The sequence below is a fragment of the Battus philenor genome, unplaced genomic scaffold (genome assembly GCF_028537555.1).
Source record: "Battus philenor isolate CCGP_79_NKW_IND1 unplaced genomic scaffold, ilBatPhil1.0.hap1 SCAF_2, whole genome shotgun sequence".
Taxonomy (NCBI): domain Eukaryota; kingdom Metazoa; phylum Arthropoda; class Insecta; order Lepidoptera; family Papilionidae; genus Battus; species Battus philenor.
The window spans coordinates 14,256,516-14,280,363 of record NW_027181682.1 but is presented as its reverse complement, the minus strand read 5'-3'; the positions used below and the strand labels follow the sequence as shown (position 1 = coordinate 14,280,363).

The 23,848-nt window shown below is 32.7% G+C and overlaps 1 protein-coding gene across 1 annotated transcript in view; it reads left to right on the top strand.

Moving 5' to 3' along the window:
• The first annotated feature begins 19,185 nt into the window (after positions 1 to 19,185).
• The window catches only part of chinmo (Chronologically inappropriate morphogenesis), a 28,934-nt gene continuing 24,271 nt past the window's right edge, over positions 19,186 to 23,848 (top strand). Inside the window, exon 1 of the mRNA XM_068765364.1 lies at positions 19,186 to 19,327. Within this exon, the coding sequence (XP_068621465.1) occupies positions 19,207 to 19,327 (121 nt within the window). The 5' untranslated portion in view covers positions 19,186 to 19,206. The remainder of the gene's footprint in view (positions 19,328 to 23,848) is intronic.

Here is a 23,848-nt window from a genome sequence, read left to right as displayed (position 1 = left end):
AATCAATTGAATGAATTAAGGTATGTTCTAATTGTAGGTAATCATCTTATAATCTTTGTAATACGGTAACTTGTTTATTTAATAAAGCACTTAGCCTTTGTAAATAATCCCGACTAGTACATTACGAGAGAAGTTTACTGTTATATGATATAAATGATACTTGACTTATATGTATAAAAACTCTTGTAGGAAAATTTTGCAGAGGACACAAAGCCTTATTTGCTTAGGGCTTAAATAATACAGTTTAGTAATAACAAATGCATATCGTATTTACACATAACGCTTCGAAAGAGTACAATGCGATAATTTTTTTTAGTAACATCAGGTATCGCTTGCCAGGTCTTGAATAAATTTGTGAATTTTGAATTGTTAATTTGCCTAATCGCAAGAATTCGTTACAGTGACGGTGTTATAATTCGGTCTTGTAATTCTGATCTCTTTTACAAACACATTAAGAGCTTTATTCGCATGCACAAGATAAACAGATGTTTCAGAAACATTGTTTTAGTGACTTATTAACTATATATTGCATGTAAACGTAATTCTGTTCTACTTACGGTCTGGTTTACGAATCTTCTTGACCACCGTCAACAAAATATTGAAGCAAAGATATTAATACTAATGCGTACAATTATTTATACGGTAAATACGTTTCAAATTTTATTGCGACTTGACTTTGTACTTCATCGGTATGATTTTCAGTCACGCATATTTTGTGTTTATCAAATAAAATCACAGCTTACAAATGGCGAAGGAAAGAACTTCATTAAATCGGTATTGTGTTAGATAATAAATCCTTAAGATATACCGGGTGATTGGTTATAGATTAAAGCCTTAAAAGGGTCAATGTATTGCTCATTTGTTACCAAAAAGCTTTAAATTACCTATTTCTATTCAACATACATAAAGTGACCACTCTGAATAATCTTACATTATTTTTTATCGGAATGCGACAGCCCATTAGTTTTGGCTTCACAAAGTTTACACGAACATATATAGAACCATAATTTTAATACACAGTAGTCGGAATTCTGAAAATTATTTTTTTACTGTACTATAATGACGTTTTTATTATTTCTGATACTATTTATCATTTGATATACTATTATTCCATTCATTCTGCATAAAATTTTGTAGATGAAGAGAATAATGTATTCAAATAACTGTAGTACGTATTGTATATGTCCAAAATCAGATAAACACGCATCATACCTTTCACTGCACTTGAACGTGCTTGTCATAACGGTGCAGTACCATAGAACTAGAAACGTGGTTGTGTGGTACCAAGTTATATAAGAAATGTTATATCTAGTAAAAGAAAAAGTGTCTGCGTTTTGACATCTAACTAGGGGATTTTCTTCCAATCTTTCTGCGATCAAATTTATTTAATTATGCATGATGGACGATTTATACAGCTACTTAAATTGCAAAACTGGAAACTGTTTAAACATTAAAAGTTAAATATTTACATATTGTTTATTACTAACATATGAAATTTCAAATGCGAGATTTGAAATTAAATGATTAAAAAGTATGAGTCTTTTGATGGATCAAAAGAAAAAATTAATGTCAAATTATTTTATACAGAGGTTCTCTAAGTTTTATTCCTATATATATTTAAATAACCTGACAATTATAGTATTGCATTATATACATTGCATAATTTTTTTTTTATTTTCAATTCGTAAATCATTCTTATATGGCCGTAACTTATTTTGAATTTTGTACAATGAACCTCTTTTTAAATATAAAAAAAGTCTGGTTAAAATGATTCTTGTAATGATCGTGTTATGGAATAAATTGCATATAAACTTTCAAATCATTAATTTATTCGAGAATCTTAATGCAAGGCGTGTTTCCGAATTTGATATTAAGCCATTAGCATTACAGTCTTTCATTTTTTTCCCCAATGACATTTGTTTTTTTAATCTAAATTTCTGATCTATGAATGTATCGAATGTCATTAGAAGAATAAATAACGAAATAACGCGAAATGAATTCAAATTAGATAACATTTTTCACGTTTTGATATTTGTGATGTGAAAATGGAATTTAAATTAAGAAAAATATAATTCAATACGTGATTGTAAGTAATTTGAACATATCACTACAAAAAACTTTTAGTTTTGTTAAAAAATATATTATTTGTATGTTGTCCGAGTACGTTCTAGGCCAGAATTTTTCAAATCTTTTGTGTTATGCCCCGCCTAATTTTACCTATGTAACACACATATATATATATATATATATATATATATATGTGTTACATTTAAACACACACACACACATATATATATATATATATATATATATATATAAATTATTTTAATTAAAAAAAAATTAAATTATTTAAATTAAAGCGAAAGAGTTAAACTAGTGTCGAGTCATCTTGTGAATTGCCCGCCCTAACAATCAAATTGCCCTCCTGTGGGACGTGAGCCCTACGTTGGGAAATACTGCCCCAAATCCTTCATGTTTTTAACAGCTTAATGAAACAGGGAGAAAATTAAAATAAAAGTAAAGCAAGAATTGTAAATAAAATATCAAGATAATGCTAAAATGTATAAAAAAAATTGTATTTATTTTTTAATGTTGCTGTGACTATATGTAATAACAATTATAAAATAAAGTAAAAAACAGCATAATATTAATAAAAGCAAAAGGAATAAACTGTGATATATGTTAGAGAATTTTAATATAAAAGATGACGGAATGGAATTCAAGGGAATTAAAAATGAAAAGCCATGTCCAAAACCAGATGTACGGGGGCCTTAATAAAATTGAAAAAAGAAAAACAGTTTACAAAAATGACATTGCATTTTGATCGAAAGTATTAAAATTTGCTGGGTTAGTAAAAAATGCTTTTGAGTAAATCATAAAAGTTAGAATGTGATTTTGAGATGCTGGTTAGTTATAGACAACGCTAATACATTGTAATTGGCGTCCATTTTTTAAATTCCGTCATTTTCTATATAACATTTAATTTTAACTAAACACTTCTTTTTCAACGGGATCTCAGATAATATTTAAAAAAAACTTCTATCACTATATTTAAAAAAATGTCAAATAGAGTAATAACGCATGCATTGGGATCAATGGGTTGGCGTCCAGATTATTTTAATATTTATTAAAAAGGTAATATAATTTTTTTAAAAAAAAATATGGGACCGTTGGTTTGACCGTTTCTTATTTCAGGTCTGAAACATTTATCATCCAATCCAATCGCATGTTGAATAAAGAATTCGAATGTGCATTCTTATTTCAAATTTTTTCGAAAATTGAAAGTAGGTTGAACGATAATTAATGTCATCGACAAAATAAGTGAAAGGGAATCTAAACGAAATATATACGGCCGTGTGAAGTTACAGCTCTTTTAACATCGGCATTTCCTTATGGGTAATATGAACCCGTGGCACGAGTAAATTTTTTTTTTCGAATATGATGCATGAATTGTAGATAAGGGAAGATTAATTAACAAGATAGATCTTTATTATAATATTAACATACCTAATTAACGGTCGTAATGAATAAATGAATACGTAATTTTTTTTTGTAATTCGATAATTAAAAATTAAGTCGTTTATTGCCTTCAATGTTGTCACAAAATCGTAAATTGTTTTTAATGTATTTTTAATATGAATAGTAATACGCTAACTTTTACTAGAACTACAAATTAAATCTTTGCCATGTATAATTCTGCCTTTTCTTATTATTACGGAGTATGTATCTGAGCAGAGCCGTGGTAATTCGGAAAGGATCACACTTTTCTCTGAAAACCGACTCGATAGCAATTAGCCAAAACAATACGTCAAGCGACGCATCTGAAGTAGATTTTTTTTAGTTTACTAGCTGGCGGATTTCAGATCCGCGAGCCCTGGGTCCGATGAACCTGCAAAAGTTAAAACGACTAACAGCGTGCGGCAACAATCGAATATAGCCAGGTGCCCGACGGTAGAGAACTGACACTTGCGATCGTAGTCCTCAGGTTCAATTCCGGGAATACAATGTTATTGCTCATTAATTATGTATGATTACCACTGCTCACAAACAAATTTTCTAGAGGATGGACAGCAGCGAATTCTGCCTAAATAATATAAAATACCATACTGCGGTCATCTACCCCCTTGCCAAGCTAGCGATTACAGTATATACTCCGTATATACAGGTATGTATATGATTGAATCTACTTTAATAAAATGTAGAACGGAGATGAAATAATTTCTGTGTAAGTATTTTTTGTGATGTGTCGTGTTAAATCGATCGGTGAATGAGGTGCTTATTATTTATTAACACAACGCATCGTCGAGGTTATATCTCGTTATGTGTCCTTAGTGGCTAGCATTGAAAGATGTTCACTATTAAGTCTATCTACTGTACCGTACGCTCGTTTGTCACTCTTGGTTCCATAAAAAATGAATTTGACGCTATACATCCTGCGCTGTTGACAAATTATATGCATTAACTTGCAGATTCGTGGTTTAACTCGTTATGACGTCACTCTCGCACTCTCTCTTGAGGTTAATACGCATAAAACTTTCGCATTGTGTGAGATCTATTGCTACTTTTGAGTAACGTACATGGCTATTGCTTGCGAAGATCTGTAGCGATCATACCTGAGTTTACAGTTTACTAAATCATTGATAAACTTGTAACGTTCATGTTACTGGCGACTAAGACCACGTATTTTTTGTGCGTTCGCCGTTTTGATTTTGGCTCTATCATTGAAAAAGTCGGCGCTATCGAGCACGAATTTATTTATGCGTTCGCCGTTTTGTTTTCTGGCTCTATCAGTGAAAAAGTCGGCGCTATCGAGTTTGGGTCAAAATTGTAAATAGTACACGAATGTAAGTAGTCTCTATAAATAGATAAATATGACACCTTAATCACACGTGGCTTATTCCTCATCATTAAGAAAGAACATAATACGTGCACAGTTGGTCTATATCCGCCGCTCAAGAGCCATAAAGCGTATAAATTCAAAAAATATGCTGACAGTCGAAAATGTGGTGACATGTATTAATACGTAATTTATACACATACTACCTTCAGATTGTATCTCTTGTATATCTCATATATAGATCATAGAGTTAAGTAGCAGAGAAAATAAGTTATGGCTGCCTCGTGCAAAGAGAGGGAGACCACTAGAGAGTATCGAAAAAGAAAAGTCTCAGGTCATTGGACAACGAGAGTCACGACTCGTATTTGTAAAGGGCCGGCTGAAAATATAAAAAAAGGTCCATATGCATACACTATTTAATACAACACTATATATAATGGCTATGCTTCAGATTTCTACACGACATGTAATGAGTAATGAGGAGATACGTAGATAAACAAATGATATGGATATAGTACAGCGGATCGGATAGTTGAAAGGGCAATGAGTAGGGAACGTAGCACAGAACAGAGAACGCCTGAATCCTTAAGGGTCTGGAGTAGAGAAGAAGAAGAAGTAAAAGAAGTAGAAGACGTATGATGGACAAAGAGCTTTGTTAAATATCCAATAGATTCAGACGTTACTTGCGGAAGTCCATCGTAAGTAAGGAAAGGACCAATATATAGCTACTTCCACCCGATCGCTTATAAATAGTGTAACACTAGACTCGGTGTTTGGCACTAATCGGTGTAACATTACTCCTGAGGATGCCCCGTGGAGGGGTGAAACACGTGTCGAGTAATTTAACGGTGGTAGTGGTGTAGTTCGCATTGTTTGCGGCATGCGCATTTATCAGCGGGCTGGCGAGCGGTGCACTTTATTGGACGACTACTGCTACATAGCGGAAGAAGCTATATATTGGTTCTTTTCTTACTTAGCTTTGTTAAAGTTGAAGATGCTGAATGTAGATAGCTTTCTGCCAGATTGGAAATCTATGAGACAGGCCTATGTTAAGTAAAGGATGTTAATGACTGCTATACGTTATTTTAATAACTAAAGCTCATAGCAGTATATAGTTAAACATTAATTGATTTTTAGAAGAGAGTTTCACGAATCTCTTTTTATATTCTAGAAACCGAGAGCGTGGTTTTATATGTTCAAGTAATTCGTATCGCCCATAAAATTAAACCGTAACAAACGCTATAACATTTGTATCACAACTGTATCTGAATGTCGAAGCAAACGCATAACTAATTCGACAAGGTCAGGACCTATTGTAAGACACAAAACACTTCCACCTATGTTGTTTTCAAATAATATAATTGATATATTAAAGTTAACAAATGATAGCTTTGTCCAACATTTTTTTTATATTTTTAAAAGACCGTTATAATAAATTATAGTTTCGAGTAATAAAGACAATAAATTAAGATATAAAACCCGTCCATTGAAGTCGCGTAACTGTATAAAACGTCAAAATTTGTCATACTTTCGTTAGGCATAGATTACAGTGTACAAGCGGAGCGGGGATGGGATTGAACGAATTTCTAGTTTTTCTATTGTTGCAACAAAATACGAAAAAAATGCGATTTTCTAACAACAACTGCGTTAAAAATAAAAATTATTTTCGGTATAAATCATTTAAATTATCTAAAATGTACACAATGAAACAATTAAAACCTTATTTATATGTAATTGTGACCAAAGTTTTAATTTTTTCTTTCAAATAGGCACGAGAACAGCAATACATAGTATAAGTTTACATTAATTAAAGTACAAAAATTAATATTTTTACTTGTTGTAGGCGTACAAAGCTCTGGCCATAATTATACTAGCTTATATCGAAGCTTTAATAATAGAATAAAACAGAAAGCAATAATAAACGACTGTCTAAACAATAATAAAAGAAGATTCGGAAAATCTATTGTATGTTAAATAATAAAAATAAAAGTAAATAATATCCGAAGTGTTAAGACATTTTATCTATAAAAGCACCTCCGATATCTCTAAATATACCTAAAATACTACTAGGAATTTTCCGCTTTAAATTAATTGTAAGTGTTGCACATTCTAGGAACTGATTAGTGTAATCCGTGGATGGTATTGTGCCATGAGATATTAAAAAAATTGTCATTGAACGATAGATTTAATTACAGGGTATACCTGATGTTCCCAAGTATGGACGTTAATGTAAATTTTTACGCTTAAAATTTTGTGAAGTAACATTAAATCAGAAAGTATACATTGGTCGTTCGTTAGTTCAAATTTCATGATTTAATTAAATACAATATTATTGGACCTTAGACACTGATCACAAAAGTGTTTCAAATACGTTGAATTATTGATTTGGAGGTTTGTATGAATGTATTACATGGAGATTTAAACTTTTGTATGGTTACCGTTGTGCATAGCGGTTAACTCGCGATATCGCCGTGTATGTGCGTGAAGCCGTCGTTCCCACGACGCCACGCTACGCGTTGCAACGCGCCTTGCAACTTTCTATTTTGTTCGTACCACGCGTCGGACCCGCAGCGTTTTTGTGCCGGAAAAGCGTACCGGTGCACTAGAAAGTTTACTTCTAGTGCTGGAGTGTTTAAATGCATATATGCGTGTGTGTGTGGTGTGTGCTTGCCTGTGTAATCTTTTACAGGCAACAATTTGGATTCAGACTTGTTGATGTTTTGGAAAAAAAATTGAAACGTTTTTTTTATGTGACGATACGGTAAGGAATATTAATTTAATGAATTGTAAAATTTTAGGAAATGCTAGTTTTTAAATACACAGCATCGAACATATTTTTGATTTAAAAAAAATGTCACTTTAACACCGAAAAAATAGATAATGATAGCTTTTATTTAATGTAAAAGCCGTTATTTGGGTTTAAAATTCTTTATTCTGTTTTCCGTATTTAAAAATAGAATTAACATATATTTTTTTAATGTATCAGGTAGTGTTTTGGTAGGGCAGTAGATGTGATGATTATATGCACTTTGAAAGAGCGCGTAGAATTTCGAAACTAATCGCAGCACGATGTCGACACTGCGTTGCGTAACTGCGTAGAGCATGGGTCGCTCTCCAACATCGTACAATTTAGGCGAAAGGTGCACGCCACTTTCACTCTTGACCCCATATAACTACTAGCTATAATCCGTTGAATTGCATATGCATCGTTTGAAGTACCGAGCCGCTCTTACACAATGGGATGACTTATGCAGAAGACAAACAAAGCAAACGCAATTGTTTATCTAAGTATTCAAACTTTAACAAATATTTTACTTATCTTATATTATTATTTCATATTTCAATTGTGTGGTTGACGTTTTAAATTTAAAATTATGCATATTAAGAAATTAAGACACGAATTTCATTGTTTAAAATCTTTTTACAATAAGTGAAGATTTGTTTTTCACGTCGTTAAATGATTAACTGTATTTATGTATTGCTTGTAACCATGATATCTAAACAATCTTGGGTTTCTATTACCTAATATATTTGTAGTCTTTGACTTGTTAAATTAGCTTTGTTAAAATATTTTACTAAAAAATTAAAAAGTTTTTGTTGACTTTTATTATGATTTCATAATCATTGATTAATCGCAATAAAAGTCAACAAAAAGTTATTAATCTATTGTGAGTTGTACCATAATCGCCATGCTTGGGAGGCGGGTTGGCGATCGCATTGTGGTATTATGATACGCAGAGGAAACCGCGCACCCATCCTCTGAAAACTTGATTGTGAGCGAGGCAATCCTATGTAATGTAATAAGTGTGAATTATGTAACATTGTATCTAGGGATCGAATCCGCGATCTACGATTGTAAGATTTCAGTCCTATCGCTGGGCTACCATATTTTCTTAATAAGAAGGGTTTTTTTAACTCTATGCTTTTTCTATGCATCGCATAAATTATAACACTAAATATTTTTCTTTAAACGAAATATTTAGGAAAAAATATGATATGTATCTTTAAAATTAGATGTAGAAATAATTTTTGTTTCATTGTAGTCAATGTGTGTTTTAATTTTAGACAATTTATAATTGATTAACATACTTTTGATATATATACATATATACGTACATATATATATAGTAGTCGATATCTATGTATAAATATATATATCAACTAATGTATTGACTAATCGCGATGTTTCAGGAGCTATAAGGTAAGGTATGGAGACTTGCAATTTAGTAGGAATGTTCCTTTCGCTAAGTAGAGATCCGCTAAAATTTAATGAAATTCAATCAGCAATAGGTTGAGAGGGCGTTTATTACAAAATAAGGCATATTTTCAAACTACACCTTTTATGGCATATCTTATGAAAATATACCTGCTATGGATTTTATCAAATTACACCCGCGAAAGGCAGTGGGGGCCACGATAAACAGCCGGGGGACCTCTAGTACCTACATATGCTATGTATTTATGATAAACTAGCTGACCCGGCGAACTTCGTTCCGCTTTACAGTCAATGCACGAAAAGATTTCGGATTTACAAATTTACACAAAATCGTACTTAATACAACTTGTAATTCATGTTTTTTTGTTTAATGTGAATTGATGAATATCTTAGCTCAATACGCATTATCGTATTGTTGAAGATAAATACGAAAATATAAAATTATAAAAATCGATTCACCCGTTTTTGAATTATAAATAGTGCAACTAACACGACTTTCTATTATTTATAAATATTAATTAATAAATCTAAATGTTTTCTACGATCTCGAACATATGTTTTTACTACGTTGTTTCACTGCGGTATACTCGTATCCTATTTGTGAGGAAGCGAATGCATTTATGTCGAATTGTCGACGTGACGTTGTCGAGTCACGTGACCCAGAATCACTCTGTGGGAAGAATCGCTTGTTCTAGACAAACGCATTGTCCAATTGTAAAAAGAAACACAGTCAAAACACATATAATATTACAGGGTGATTAGTTGTAAATGTAAAAGATTTAAAGAGAAAATGTATACCATATTTGCTGACAATCTATGTACTTTGTAATCAAAAAGTAAGTAGAAATTTTCACTTAAAACTCTCGGGTTTTAATTATTGTTTATTATGTCTCTGAAAATTTTTTAGTGCTAGAAGTTATTGGCCTGCGTGATTTCAATTTAAAAAATAAATTATTTTCGAAATTTTCGGGTTATAACTATATAAAGGCTAAAGAGTTTTAAAGGCTTTTACTGATAAACGATCTATTCATTTACGCATGTAAGGCTTTTACACTTATAACGAATCATCGTTTATATTTTTTATTTATTTTACGAGTAACAAAGCCACTGTTTACCACAGTACGCGGTCGTGGAGACTACAAACCTTGGAAGTGCTTACAACGGTACCAAAAATTACCGCCGAATGCAATGATAGAGTCTCATTACCTTATTAGTCACGCCACAGTTTTTGGAAATATGCACGTTTTTTGTAACGCTAACTTCCGCTTCTGACCAACAACTCCCCTGGTGGAAGCGATGACGTGATCTAAGATGAAGCTCACAAACTCAGGAACCTATTCAGTCTGACCCTGAGAGGCCTGAGTTATAGTTCTCAGGAAATAAGGAAGCCAACAGATCGATACACACTCGGGCTGTGCGGATCAGAAACGTTGAGTCGAAACTCCTGGAACGCCTCCAAAAACTTGATCGAGGTTTACCAGTGTAATTGGGCTGACTTCCTACTCGTTCCGTAGAGACAAAATGATGGTGGGGGAAGGAGGGAATGTATAAATTAAAAAAAAACATGTTATTAGTGTGATTCCTATTGCTTCAACTGCAAAAGAAACATGGAATAACGTGTGAAATTGTTAATGAAACCATCCTGTATATAATAAAATATTTTTCAAATATTTTTGGTAATACATTTTTATAACTCCTATCGACATAAACATAGTAGTACTGTTTATTTATTTATTTATTTATTTATTTATTTGGTTTATGGATGTATAACAAACAATAAATAAGGTTCTTTATAAAGTTTTTTTTAACACATGTTTACATCGATCGTCATACCATCTTCAATTTGAATAACTGGGTTATAATGAATTCTAATTTTAAAATTGTGAATGATATTAAAATACTTCTTCTTCGCAGTCGATAGACGCCCTTTAAAAGGCATACAACTCCCCCAAAAATAGGCAATGTGATCGGTCTCAGGCTGCTAGCATCGTCCTTTATCAGGAACAACATATGTGAATATATAGGATGTTTAATCATGTATCTATACCTGATTTAAAAATACTTTTTTATTTATATTATTTGAAATCATATACATATTTTTAAATCATTTTGTGTTCTGAGAATTCATTTTCAGAACTGAATCAATGAATTCAATTTCAGAAATGCATATTCTGTAGTCACAGTCGGGATCGCCTTTCTCTCAGTTGACTGTTAACTGTTTCGGTTTTTGTAAAATTTGTTAGTTATTACAACTTGAAAACGATACAAGGTTGAACTTTATTATGTTGTTCAGTTTTATAAATATTCTTAGTTGCTACTTACTAATTCTACATTTAAGTTACATCTTTGAGTCTAGAAGAATTTAAAAGTTTTTGAATAAAAAATTCTTTAGATTACAGAATTTTCTACGACAATTGATTGTTTGTAGATAAATCAAAATGTAGTTTAGTCATATGTACAGTCAAATGTAAGAATTCGAACCAATTTCCGTCAACAGGAAATAAATTTTTGTTAGAAATATCGATTGATAAAGTGTGCCAATATAGTTTCGATATATTTTCTAGAAATTTACCTTAAATTCCTACCCATATATTCCAACTATAGCTGCATATATTATTAGAGGACTAAAACTTGCGATCATACGTCGCGGCTTCTATTCTAATATCACACTGCGATCGCCAACCTGCCTGTTTAGCGTGACGATTATGGTATTTTCCCCCATAAATATCTTTGGGGGAGGCTTATACCTTGTTGTGGATGCCTATGCGTTGAAAGACTTCGTTTTTTGTTCATAAATAAAGTCAACTAGTAGTTAATTTTATTCAAACGAAAAGTCACGGTATCGGATATCATAAACAGTTCTGAAATTTTTGACAGATGGTACTGATGTTTTCTTCTTATCTATACTAAGAAGGTTTGATGTACATTCTTATTTGTTTTGTATGAGCGTATCTGTTACATTACTATGTGTCTATGTGTGAGTGTGTGTCGATAAAATCAGGGTTTCTCCGGGCCTCGAGTGACCGTTGTGGCAGTTTGCGCAACTCGATGCAACCGTCCCCCCACCGCCTGCCCACCGTTCTAACTAGTACGCCTGCGCGTGTGCTGCATTCCGGAACCGGGTCGCAGCCGAAATTCGACAGAGACCAGCCCAAATTGGTCCACTCCGCTCCCCTCTGTCGGTACTACGCGCAGGGACTACAATAGAGATACCTCGGCTCATTTAATGCCAGCCGAGGTATACGTGCACGCATGCAAATGTACAGTTAGGCTGTAACGGAGCGCTTGGGAATCAAATCGATACGGTATCGGCTCAGCCGCTACGCTCGCTGGCTCCAGGGCGAGCCCGGGATTTAATTAATAACCGATGCGAAATATGAAACCATAAACAATACTTTCAAACTTTATTTCACTTAACTTTCTTTAAAAAAAAATATACGACTCACACGGTGTCTCTAGCAATAAATTACGGCATTGTTAGGCCAGTGTACTTACATTATTAACAAACCAAATAAAATCATTTCACGAGAATACCGCTACGTACTATTTTTTAACTAAATTTGTATAAAGTTTTATTTATGACAAAGGCCTACAGGTTAATATTTTTCATATTTAGAACATCTATGTTTTGAATTTTAAAATTAAACTAACCTAAATAAATTTTGGCAGTAATGTTGTGGTTTAATATAAAATATTTATGATAATTCACTATTGTACTCGAATCATTTAGAAATCAATTCTTACATTTTTTCCTTTATTAAAAATAAAAAAAACTATTTATTACTACTAATGGCAGGAGGAATTTTAATAACAATATATGAATATCTAGGTTGACATAAAAAAAAAGAATTTTCAGAAAGGAGAGAAACAATTTGATATTCGTATACTAAAAATTATTTACTATTTACTGGTATTTTTATTAAAGTTCCAAATTTAAATTTAAGAAACAACTAACATAAGATTATCGTATTCTATGGTATTGTCTATAGAGCATCACAATACAGAATACAAACAAACCTTGATGTTAGAAAATTGTGTCATACGTTTGAAATATGAATAAAACTATTATTATTTCACTATGTAACTGTCCTGTAATCCATTTAACATTTCGATGTACAGAAAAATATTTGAATTATTCTTTTTAATTATCGAATTTATCATGTCCATGAGAATCATGTCAATCATTAAGATTACGGTTTAAGGTTTATGAAAGCGATCGTACTGTTCGATTCTTGTCGTTGTATTATCATACATTTAATATATGAGCTTAAAGCAATTGTCTCACCGTTTGTAGTGAAAATTGTCGAATTACATTAGATTGCTTTATACCAGCAATGGTAATCCAGAGGTAGAAGCCTAAGACTTTTGATATCAGGCCGCGGGTTCGATTCTCGGAATACAATCTTATATAATTCACACGTTGTTTAATAATTTTATAGAATTATCAATACTTATAAGTTTCTAGAGGATGGATTGCAGCGTCCTTTGCCTACCATAATACCATATAACGATCACCAGCCCTTCTGCCAAGCGTGGCGAGTTATTCCTTTGTGGGCAACTCTGTACATTTTTACAATACACTCCTGTGTAATGTCTTCGAGTTAACATAAATTAAAAAAAAAAAACATGGAAATAGCGTGAAGGATTTTGAAGTGATAATAAAGCTTTATTGTATTTGTTCTATTACTGTAGTAAGCATTGTGAATGCGAACACAAAGAAACCAGTCCGAGTTTGCTGTGGGCGCTTTTCGGATGAGCGCGCAAAAGGACTCTTGCTTGTATCTAATTATATTAAATCGGGTTCTTCTAGCACTCTTCTTATAATGTACACAGAGATAATTAGGAAAAAAAAATCCGTAAAATCACCCACGAGTGCCTTCAATGTCTTCATCTAATAATAACAAACGTTCTAATTCATTTATCACGTGTTAGCACACCGTAGTAAATTTCATTTGACTACTTTCGCTACTAGGTATTCATGTCATACTCGCTACTCAAGTTCGAGACGTTGTATTTGAAAAAAATGGTTTCTTTCTCATAATCTGTTTGATAATTAGAATTACTTGCGTTGCTGGCGAATAATGAATGTCGAACGTACTTTTCCGCTACTTTTATATGTGGTTATTCACAACAAAAAGTATGCAATAAAATGTTTAACCAACCTTCATAGTATATTATTGGTACAATAAACTGTGCACGCTTGAAAGCGATAAACATTCTTTTTTCAAATTTATTTTCTAAATTATTTAATTCAAGTTGGCAATTAATTTACAAGCACTTTTTAATCGTTAATTATTTTTAACATTATAATAAGGTCAGTGCATTCAGTTTGTAAGCTACCATCGGCTCGGGATTCTGATCTGCTGAACAGAGTCGGCCAGAAAATCGATAGTAATTTTTTTAAAATCAAATTTAACAATGTTTGATGTATACATTAAAATATTTACCATGTAAATAAGTCAACATGCAAAATTCGGCACATTTCGATGAAATAAATATTGTGCTAAAATTAGGTTAATTTAATAATATAATTTTAATTTTAGAAATAAGAAAATAATATTAGTGTTGTACCATACAAATATCGATATATTATTTAGTTCGCGTATGGTATGATACCGAATGAACACGGTACAACGTGACGAGCAGTAACAACACTGGTCACATTAACGAATAGTAAAAACGGCGCGTAACAGAACAGTAACGTGGGAACGGCGCCCAGCAGTCGTGGATATTAAAAATTCATGGCCACTGGTGTTCGGGGCCCGCATCTGCCACAAGACGGTTGTTCACCCGATGGCGGTGTGGAAACTCGATCAAGGATATCGATTTCCATAAAGAATAAAGCTGCCACATTTCGTTGCAACTTTAAAAAAAAATAATTTGTAAAATATATTTATAACTTACGATACCTTATAAAGAAAAACAATACTCCGTTAATCTCAATCTGATAACTAATTTTAAAGTCCATTTTACCCAATTTTTGCTGCTTTTGCGTCGATGGAAGTTTAAAATATATGTAGATAACAGAATTATAGTATATTACCGACAGCATAACTATATAAGGTTGTCAAATATCTCCCTTCCGCTTTTTTGCTCTTTATTCAATGCTTTATAAAAAGTGTTACAGTGATCGGATTTAGTTCAAATATGCGCCGTTTTGTTCGATAATCTGTTTCCATCTAGACGGCAACTTCATAATACCTCCCTCGTAGAAGCCCCCCTCCTTATTTGCGAAGAACTCGGACAGCCACTTTTCACAAACCTCTTTTGAGTTCAACTTTACACCACCAAGGGCGTTCGCCATGGACAGGAACAGGTGGTAATTACTTGGCGCTATGTCCGGGCTATATGGTGGATGTGATAAAACCTCCCATCCGAGCTCCCGTAGCTTCTGACGAGTCATCAACGAAGTGTGTGGTCTGGCGTTGTCCTGGTGGAACACTACACCCTTCCTGTTGGCCAATTCTGGACGCTTTTGGTCGATCGCCTGCTTCAAGCGGTCCAGTTGTTCGCAGTAGATGGTAGAATTAAGCGTCTGGCCATATGGGAGCAGCTCATAGTGGATGATTCCCTTCCAATCCCACCAAACACACAGCAAAACCTTCCTGGCCGTCAATCCCGGCTTGGCCACTGTTAGGGACGATTCACCCGCCTTCGACCACGACCGTTTTCGTTTGATATTGTCGTATGTGATCCATTTTTTGTCGCCAGTCACCATCCGCTTCAAGAATGGGGCGAGTTCGTTCCGTTTCAGCAGCATATCGCAGGCGTTGATTCGGTCCAGAAGGTTTTTTTTGCGACAAATCATGCGGCACCCAAAAATCAAGCTTTTTTTTGTATCCAGCCTTCTGCAGATGGTTTAAAATGGTTTGGTGACTAACTTCCATCTCCTGGGCGATGTCACGAGATGCCACATGCCGGTCTAACTCGATGTAGTCCATGATTTGATCGGTATTTGTCGTCACAGGTCTTCCGCCGGCTGGCTTATCCATGGTGTCGTTTTCGCCGGCTCTGAATCGTCGAAACCATTCCTCCGCGGTTCGAAGTGATAGAGTACCATCCCCCAAAACACCATTAATCTCACGGAACGTTTCTCTAGCGGATTTGCCTTTAACGAAGGAAAACTTTAAAATAGCGCGAATTTCGGCGTTAGTGAACTCCATGTTTACACGTCTATAACTGTTGAACGCAATATCCAAACTAATCATGCATAGCGTCGTTTTGTAGGTTATGTCAAGACCTTTCAAACTATGTATAGTATTGCCAGATACGAGCTCTGTAGCGCTTTGTACATAGCCGCGAAATTCAAAAGACAAAAAGGCGGAAGGGAGATATTTGACAACCTTTTATATTGTTTTTTCAAATATTTGTGAAAACTTTTAAATGAACTTAATTTTTAATCTCATTGTTAGTTTTCCGAAAATAATAAATAAAATGATTACTAAAAAAGGTAATTTTTATCATAATTAAAAACAAATCAACTCAAGACATAGACCTAAAGTTCTTTGATATATTATAAAGAATTTTATGATAAATAACAGTCAAACATATAAAGTTAATGTCCAATATTCCACATATAATATAATATTAAAATTCGGCATTCACGTTACTATTTTGTTTTAAAACGTGCTTTATTTATGGAAGCGATATGAGGTGTATGTCACCGATTGAGTTCGAATTTAGAACATCTATAATTAGGATAATTAAGCGGTTATTTTTTAGCGCTAATAATAAAATAAAAAGCTATCATCATCACATCATTAGTTTTATACTGCCTGAAAAATTTTGAATATGGAATGTACATTTTATGTTGATATAAAAATCTTTTACAAGTTTTTATACTTAAGCATTCTTTTTATAGACGGTATAATGAATAATCCTATAATATAAAAATGGACCCTTTTTTTTTATACTTTAAATTAGTTATCTGTGTAATCCTCCGTAAATAGCATTTGGTAGGAGTCGACAAAGTAATCTGATTACCTGCGACTCAACACTGACAGTAAGAAATTATATTGAAGAACTCTTCATATTTAGTACTTAAAAAGGAACTTAGTATAGTTTGATCTAAAGAAGATTTTATGTTTGTTATTGTTTTATTTTCAATCCAGTATAAATAAATATTGGTAAACCACAAAAAAAAACCTAGGGGTTACACACGTTATTTTACCTATGGCTTGCTTATGGCATCAACACCATGATTCTTGGCGTTGAAATCTGGTCAGTCACTTATTGCCAAGCTCATTGTCTCTGGACGACATATATAGACCGTTTCGGATCTCCAGGAGGATTATGGCTTAAATGATGGCAATAATTATGAGATAAAACGATACAGTTCTTTTTGCTCCAATATTTATGGGCTGAATTTCTTATCATCTAGACAGACTTGTCATATCGTAACATGTTTAATAACTTTCAGATATAAGTTTGAAACATGACCCATTGCTCTAGAAAAGTGAAGTAGGTAGTGGACCTTTTTGGAACTGAAATCACTAACTGATAAATACCGGCTGTAGTTAAATAAAATGTTTCTAGTAGTGTATTCTTCCTCCTTTCGTCGTAATGTTCACTACTGAGCATCGTAATCCATTTTTGAAAATATTAAGGAGTCTGTTCCGGTCCGAACAAGCGCATGAGGTTGTGGTCTCATGGTCGCCATGCATCTCCTTTTCCGGTAATTAGAAGATTTCCTAAATTGTCTATGTCTTCCCTGGCTATGTGACTGAAAAAATCGAAAATCCGCCTTGTGCACATAGTGGAAAAGCTAGTGGACACTCCGATTTTCATCAGAATAGATGCGTTGTTTCTACGATAAGACCACGGAATTCGCTTAACTGGAACGTATTGACGCGTAGTTTTATTTACGTCTAAGACTGAGCTCCAAATAAGAACACGAAGAAGACTTGCTTGGTAATAAGCCTTTTTGGTAGTGTACTATATAAACGTTTAGATTAACGGTATTCGACTTATCATTTGTTATCACATAAATTTAAATTGTAGCATGGAAAGTTTGTCATTCATATTATATTTTAGCAGTAATTACAAATTATTCTTAATACATATATTTTAATAAAAAAGTTATCTGTCTAAACTGTGTCGAATTATCGTAAAACTGTGTCAAGATGGCGCCACCTGTAGGCAGGGTTGTTCGGTGCGATATCGATTACTGGCCGTCCTAATTTTGTAGTTTTAGTGTTTGTAATAATATATACTCTTTCTCCTAAATATTTTCTTTGTTTATGAAGGTCTGGGAAGACTTGGCGTGAAAATATGAATGCTTTCTGCTTTTCCTCAGGGCAATAGTAATGAGTCTAGTTATTGATTTGACATGATCAGACTAATGGGTAGGTGATCGCCCATAAGGTCTTTTACAAAGTAGTCGTCTACGGGTGATATGGCCAAAATAACTTAGGACTCGTTGGTAGGACATTGTGGAGAGCTTAGTCGTAATCTAGAGTTGGTCGAGCGACTTGTTGCGTCTTACTGTCCAAGGCATTCGTAACATTTGTTACATTTATTTATACTCTATGGAGCACAAGTCATATTTCTTAAAATTATTTAATTTTTGATTATATTAGCTAAGTTTCTCTGATTTTACGGATTATAGTTCAAGAAAATTAGGTATTTTTGGGGGACTGTACTCACTATGGTGGATTTTCATTTCAACAGAAACCTATCGAATGAGATTGCCAAATATATACCCACAAGACATTTTTACACTAAATTAGTTTTAAATAAAATATTATATTTCTAATATCTGTTAAAAATTGTTTGTAACGTATTATCTTAAACCACAATACATGTTAAAGTTGTTAAGACGTTTGATATCCCGGTAATACTACTTATATTTAAAATCTATCCAAATTATAATGAATTTCTTATAGAACCATCGGTTTATAGTTCTTCAGAGGGCGATGGTAGTTATAATTCGTTTTAAATTATTTCGCTTATAATTATATTTACGTTAAAGACATATTTTTAATTTTGTATGATCTAAAATGATGTCTTTAATAATGTTTTTATAATTATAATCCGATATATATTATTAATGGTCCGTTTTTTCATACGATGTCAAACGCCCAGAACTATAATATTCTTAAAAAAATAACGTTTATTTTATTGATACAGGGCAGGTATACGAGGCGGCCCGGGCATGGACTCCCAACAGCAGCAGTACTGTTTGAAATGGAACAGCTTCGGCTCGAATTTGGCCACGTCGTTCGCGAATCTCTGGAACTCGGAGAGTCTCGCCGACGTCACGCTGTATTGCGAAGGTGAGTTTCATTTTGTTTTTTATTTATTGCCAGACATTTACAAATGTAAAAGTTAAAAGTAGTTAGGTATAGTTAATATAAACCTCTTTCCAACTCATTCCAATGTCGAAAAATCTACGTATGCCAAAGACTTTAATCATCTAAAACAAAGATTAAACTTTTACAAGTATAGTATATATATATTTATAGCATAACTTTTATAAGTATATCGACACAGGTACGTGCATAAATTGCAATTAATGTTTTGTTTAGTATCAATTATAAATTGCTATATTAAAACGTAAAGTCACATATGCGTGTCCGGTTTTAGAGTTAAGCGTGTCTTTTATAGACATAAAGGATAAAAAATTCTCATTTATCGTATTGATTTTATGATACTATATATATATCATAAATAGTAAATTTAAAGTCCAATTTTTATCAAATTTGTATAGTTTTATTTATTACTCTATGTAAAAACGTATGGAGTTAATTAAATTTATTATAATTTATTAGTAAGGCTTTAGAATAGTGTTATAAACAGGACTTTGTACGTGTGTGCACTTTTGTATTATTAAGTGATTTACTGAAAGAGCTGACAGGAACGCAATTAAAACAGCATAACCCCGAAGTCGCGGGTTCGATTTCGGGGAAACAATCTTACATAGTACACACTTTACGCATTATTATAATATATTAACATTGCTCACAAATCTCTCCATGGATGTTTTTTTGGAAGGGCTAAGCTTTGCAGTGGGCATCTGTGTGCTAAAATGACAAAGATTATTTCATACGTAAAATAGAAATTTTCTTAGAACTAAATATATAACGCAGGATATTATTAAAATCCAATTTATAAAGAAGTAATTATCTTATCAAGTTGAATTCGCAATTAAATAGGCGATTTGTAGTTATGAACATTGATAATGTAGCGCCTAATGTCAATGATAAAAATTTAACGAATGAAACTCGTATATGACACAGAAGCGAACGGTCCGGAAATTTCCACTGACACACCTTGATCTGTTTTTTTTTGGACGCGCTGTCATCTAATGTTCTATATATACGTCTAATCTTGATAAGGAACTGGTACAATTCATTTCCTTCATTTATTACTATAAAGTTGCGGCGAATATGTCGATTCAAACCGACGTCGTACTTTTAGGCGAGGATTATCTGCGGTGAATGAATAGTATAGTTATTCCAATAAGCTGTTATTTCGAGATAAATATACGCAGTTTTGGATTAATTCATATCTTAAATGCAATGATAAAAAGTAAGACAGTGAAATTGAGAAAAAAATGTTTTCGAATTTCGATCGAATATGCGTTGATTTAGTCCATTTCTTCTTCTTCTCTTGTCCATTTTGGAAACAAGTTCATAGTTCTGTTTAGGTCCGATTCGTACCTTTTGGTATAAAGCCTTGGCCAGCAAAATATCTCAAACTTATTTCAATGCCAGGTTTTACTATTACTTACTACTACTTACTTTCTCGGGATACATTTATAATATAATTAATACTTTGTGTATTAATTATATTGGATTGTCATTAATAATAAACAAGCTTCCAGAGAATGGGTAGCAGCGGCCTCTGCGTATCATAATATCGCACTGCGATCGCTAATCTAAATAAAAATAAATAATTTCTTAGTTTGACTTAATTTTTAATCTAGAAACTAATGATTCTTTAAAATTTATATTTATTTCAATATTTTCAATTGCCTCTGTATATACACGAAGTTTTGTTATAAAAGGGTGTTAATTTTTATATAATTATAACGACACCACAATATTGATGTAGATGAAGCTTCAAAAATTCATCGAGTCGGCTCCCAAGTTCAGGAAGTCGTATTACAGAAGGGTCACGTGCTCGCGCAGTTACGGCCTTAGCTCGGCCTCGAGTTTGGTTAGCAACTTCGAGTTAGAGAATTAGGTTCGTGGATTGCATTCCATGAACGCTATTACTGCGACCATTTATATACGTCACTTAATTTTATGCAAGTCACTGGAGGCCATATGTAAAGTGTTTAGAGAAGATTCAAATTAGAAGGATGATTTTATTACGTGCAGGTTTTTTTGGTTATTTAAAATTAGACTATAATTTAAAATATTATTAAATATTTTAATAACACTTTCATAATCGTATGACATTTTATTTAGGTTTATTATTGAATTAAAAAAAATGAATTGCAAATATTTGAAACACTACGAGAAAAATTTATTCTAACTTTTATTTTATATTTAATATAACATTAAAAGTATATTATGAAAAAAAAAATTATAATATAGATAGTTGTTGACTTATTTAAGTAAATTAATAACTAATACCATATTTGAATAATTGAAGTTTCAAAATTACTTGTAAATGAATATTTGAGGAAAGGTATTATTAATTTTGTTTTTTTATTCTGTTCTCATAAATTTAGTTTCAACCCAAGTCGCTCCCTATCGCTTTCGTTACAAATCTATGTTGAAGGTCTGTATCCAGTAGTGGACGGGTGATGATGATATAATTTTCATGATAAGAATGTACCGAGGTCGCGTAATTATACAGTAATGTTAGTAATAGTAAAAATATAACAAGTATTACAGTACATTAAATATTCAGGTAATATTTGTCCATTTATATTGGTTTCGTAATAGATCTTGAAAGGTTTTAGTGACCCATTTCACAAAGTCGTCGCGTGTTCCTCGAGAGACACCTAATAATAGATGAGGTATCGGTCAGGTATCGATTGAATATATTTTATATAGACCCGCTTACTTAAACTATCTTTCACTCAAGAAATAGGCGAAATAATTATTGTAGATAGTATTGTAAGAACTTTACATTGTTGTTTTCCCGGAAAATGCAGTATTTATTAAAATCTGTGGTCAATCAAACACTACGTTTCAAGGCGAGAACAAAGTACAATTTGAAATAGCATCGCGTTGTTATGTGTAAGTTATGTCATGGCCAGTTTAATATTTTCTTGGTGTCATCATAACTTCTTAAATTTTCTTTAAACCAATTGTTTCTTGATTAATGTATCTTTCAATCGTTTTTTTATGTGTATTAAATCAATAACGCATATATGTACGAGAACGTATATATATATATATATATATATATATATATATATATATATATGTACATATATACGTATATATATGCACACACATATATATACATATACATATGTATATGAATAGATAATGTTTTTTTAAACTACAGCCAGACACGTAGCAATTTGATGTTTTTTGAGTTTGTGTAGTTGGCGACTTAGATTTTATGGAAGTATTATAAAAAAGTACAGCGTTCATTCGTTATTTAAATCTGCTACGTTGACTTACAACAAAGCACTTTTCTCTCTTTAAATATAATTAATATAAAAAAAATATAATTAACGCATATGGGGAGGGGGAACTTAAGTATTCCTCATTACTATTTGAGCTGCAGTTTGTATACTGCTGAACCTTTCTTCCCCTTCATAGATTTACATTAAGATCGGTTGACAGCGACTTGCGTTCAGCCTTTCGATCTCAAGGTCATCTATCCACCTTGTAAGTGATACGCAAACGCTCCGAATTCTGATTCGTGATCTGAACACCAGAACCCTAAGGCCTGGGGGGCCATCTATTTTACAATTTAATTTGCCATTACGTCAAGCTATTTGGATACGATGGAGAAATCCCGAGCGCTTGCCTTAATATTTAAAAAAATACGTTAAATTTATAAATGCGTATGGAAATTTAATGTTATATATTTTGGTATAATATAAATTTATTATTCATGCCCCCATGCATATTGTGTGGCGAATGAGATGAATATTATTTTTAATTGATATTTTAAGAAGTTAAACCATATTTCAAGGTGTGCGACCATTACGCAAGATACTCCGTAATGGTATAATTACATTATCGCCACTTATCGGCAGTTGGTGATGTCGCGACTGTGCATGTCCGCGAAATCTTGCTAAATTGATAAAGGGGTCGTTGACATTGCGCCGTGATAAAATTTGCGTTTTATATCCGTTTTAAAAGGCCATCGTTCATTGCACAGTATTTTCTGATAACGCAAAGAAACTCTCGAACTAAATTTTTAATAACTTACAAGGCTGTGTTGCTTAGTTGTTTATCAAATACCGTTTAAGTCGGCATTTGATAAATAACTTGCTAAAATATGCAGTTTTCAGAAGTGACCACGCAAACTGGTCATTGGCTGCATAATACAAAAAGTTACACGTGCCAGTCCATATCTGTTCAATGATAATTTTAGGCGTACGTTGTTAGATTATCTATTATTCGGTATTATATAAAAAAACAAATGACGAGTGCACTTCACTATCAATCCGCAAACATGTTTATTCAATGCGTTATTTTTGTAAACGAAATTTAGTGACGCATTTGATGATACATGGAAATAGTTTTTATTTTTCTGCAGAAACGTGTTATTATTTCCTTGTTTTCGAATGCTGCGCATTTGATCGATTAAATATTTGGATCGATCAATAGAATTATTTCATTTATTAATTCAAACACTTTTTGTACATTTTATGAAAA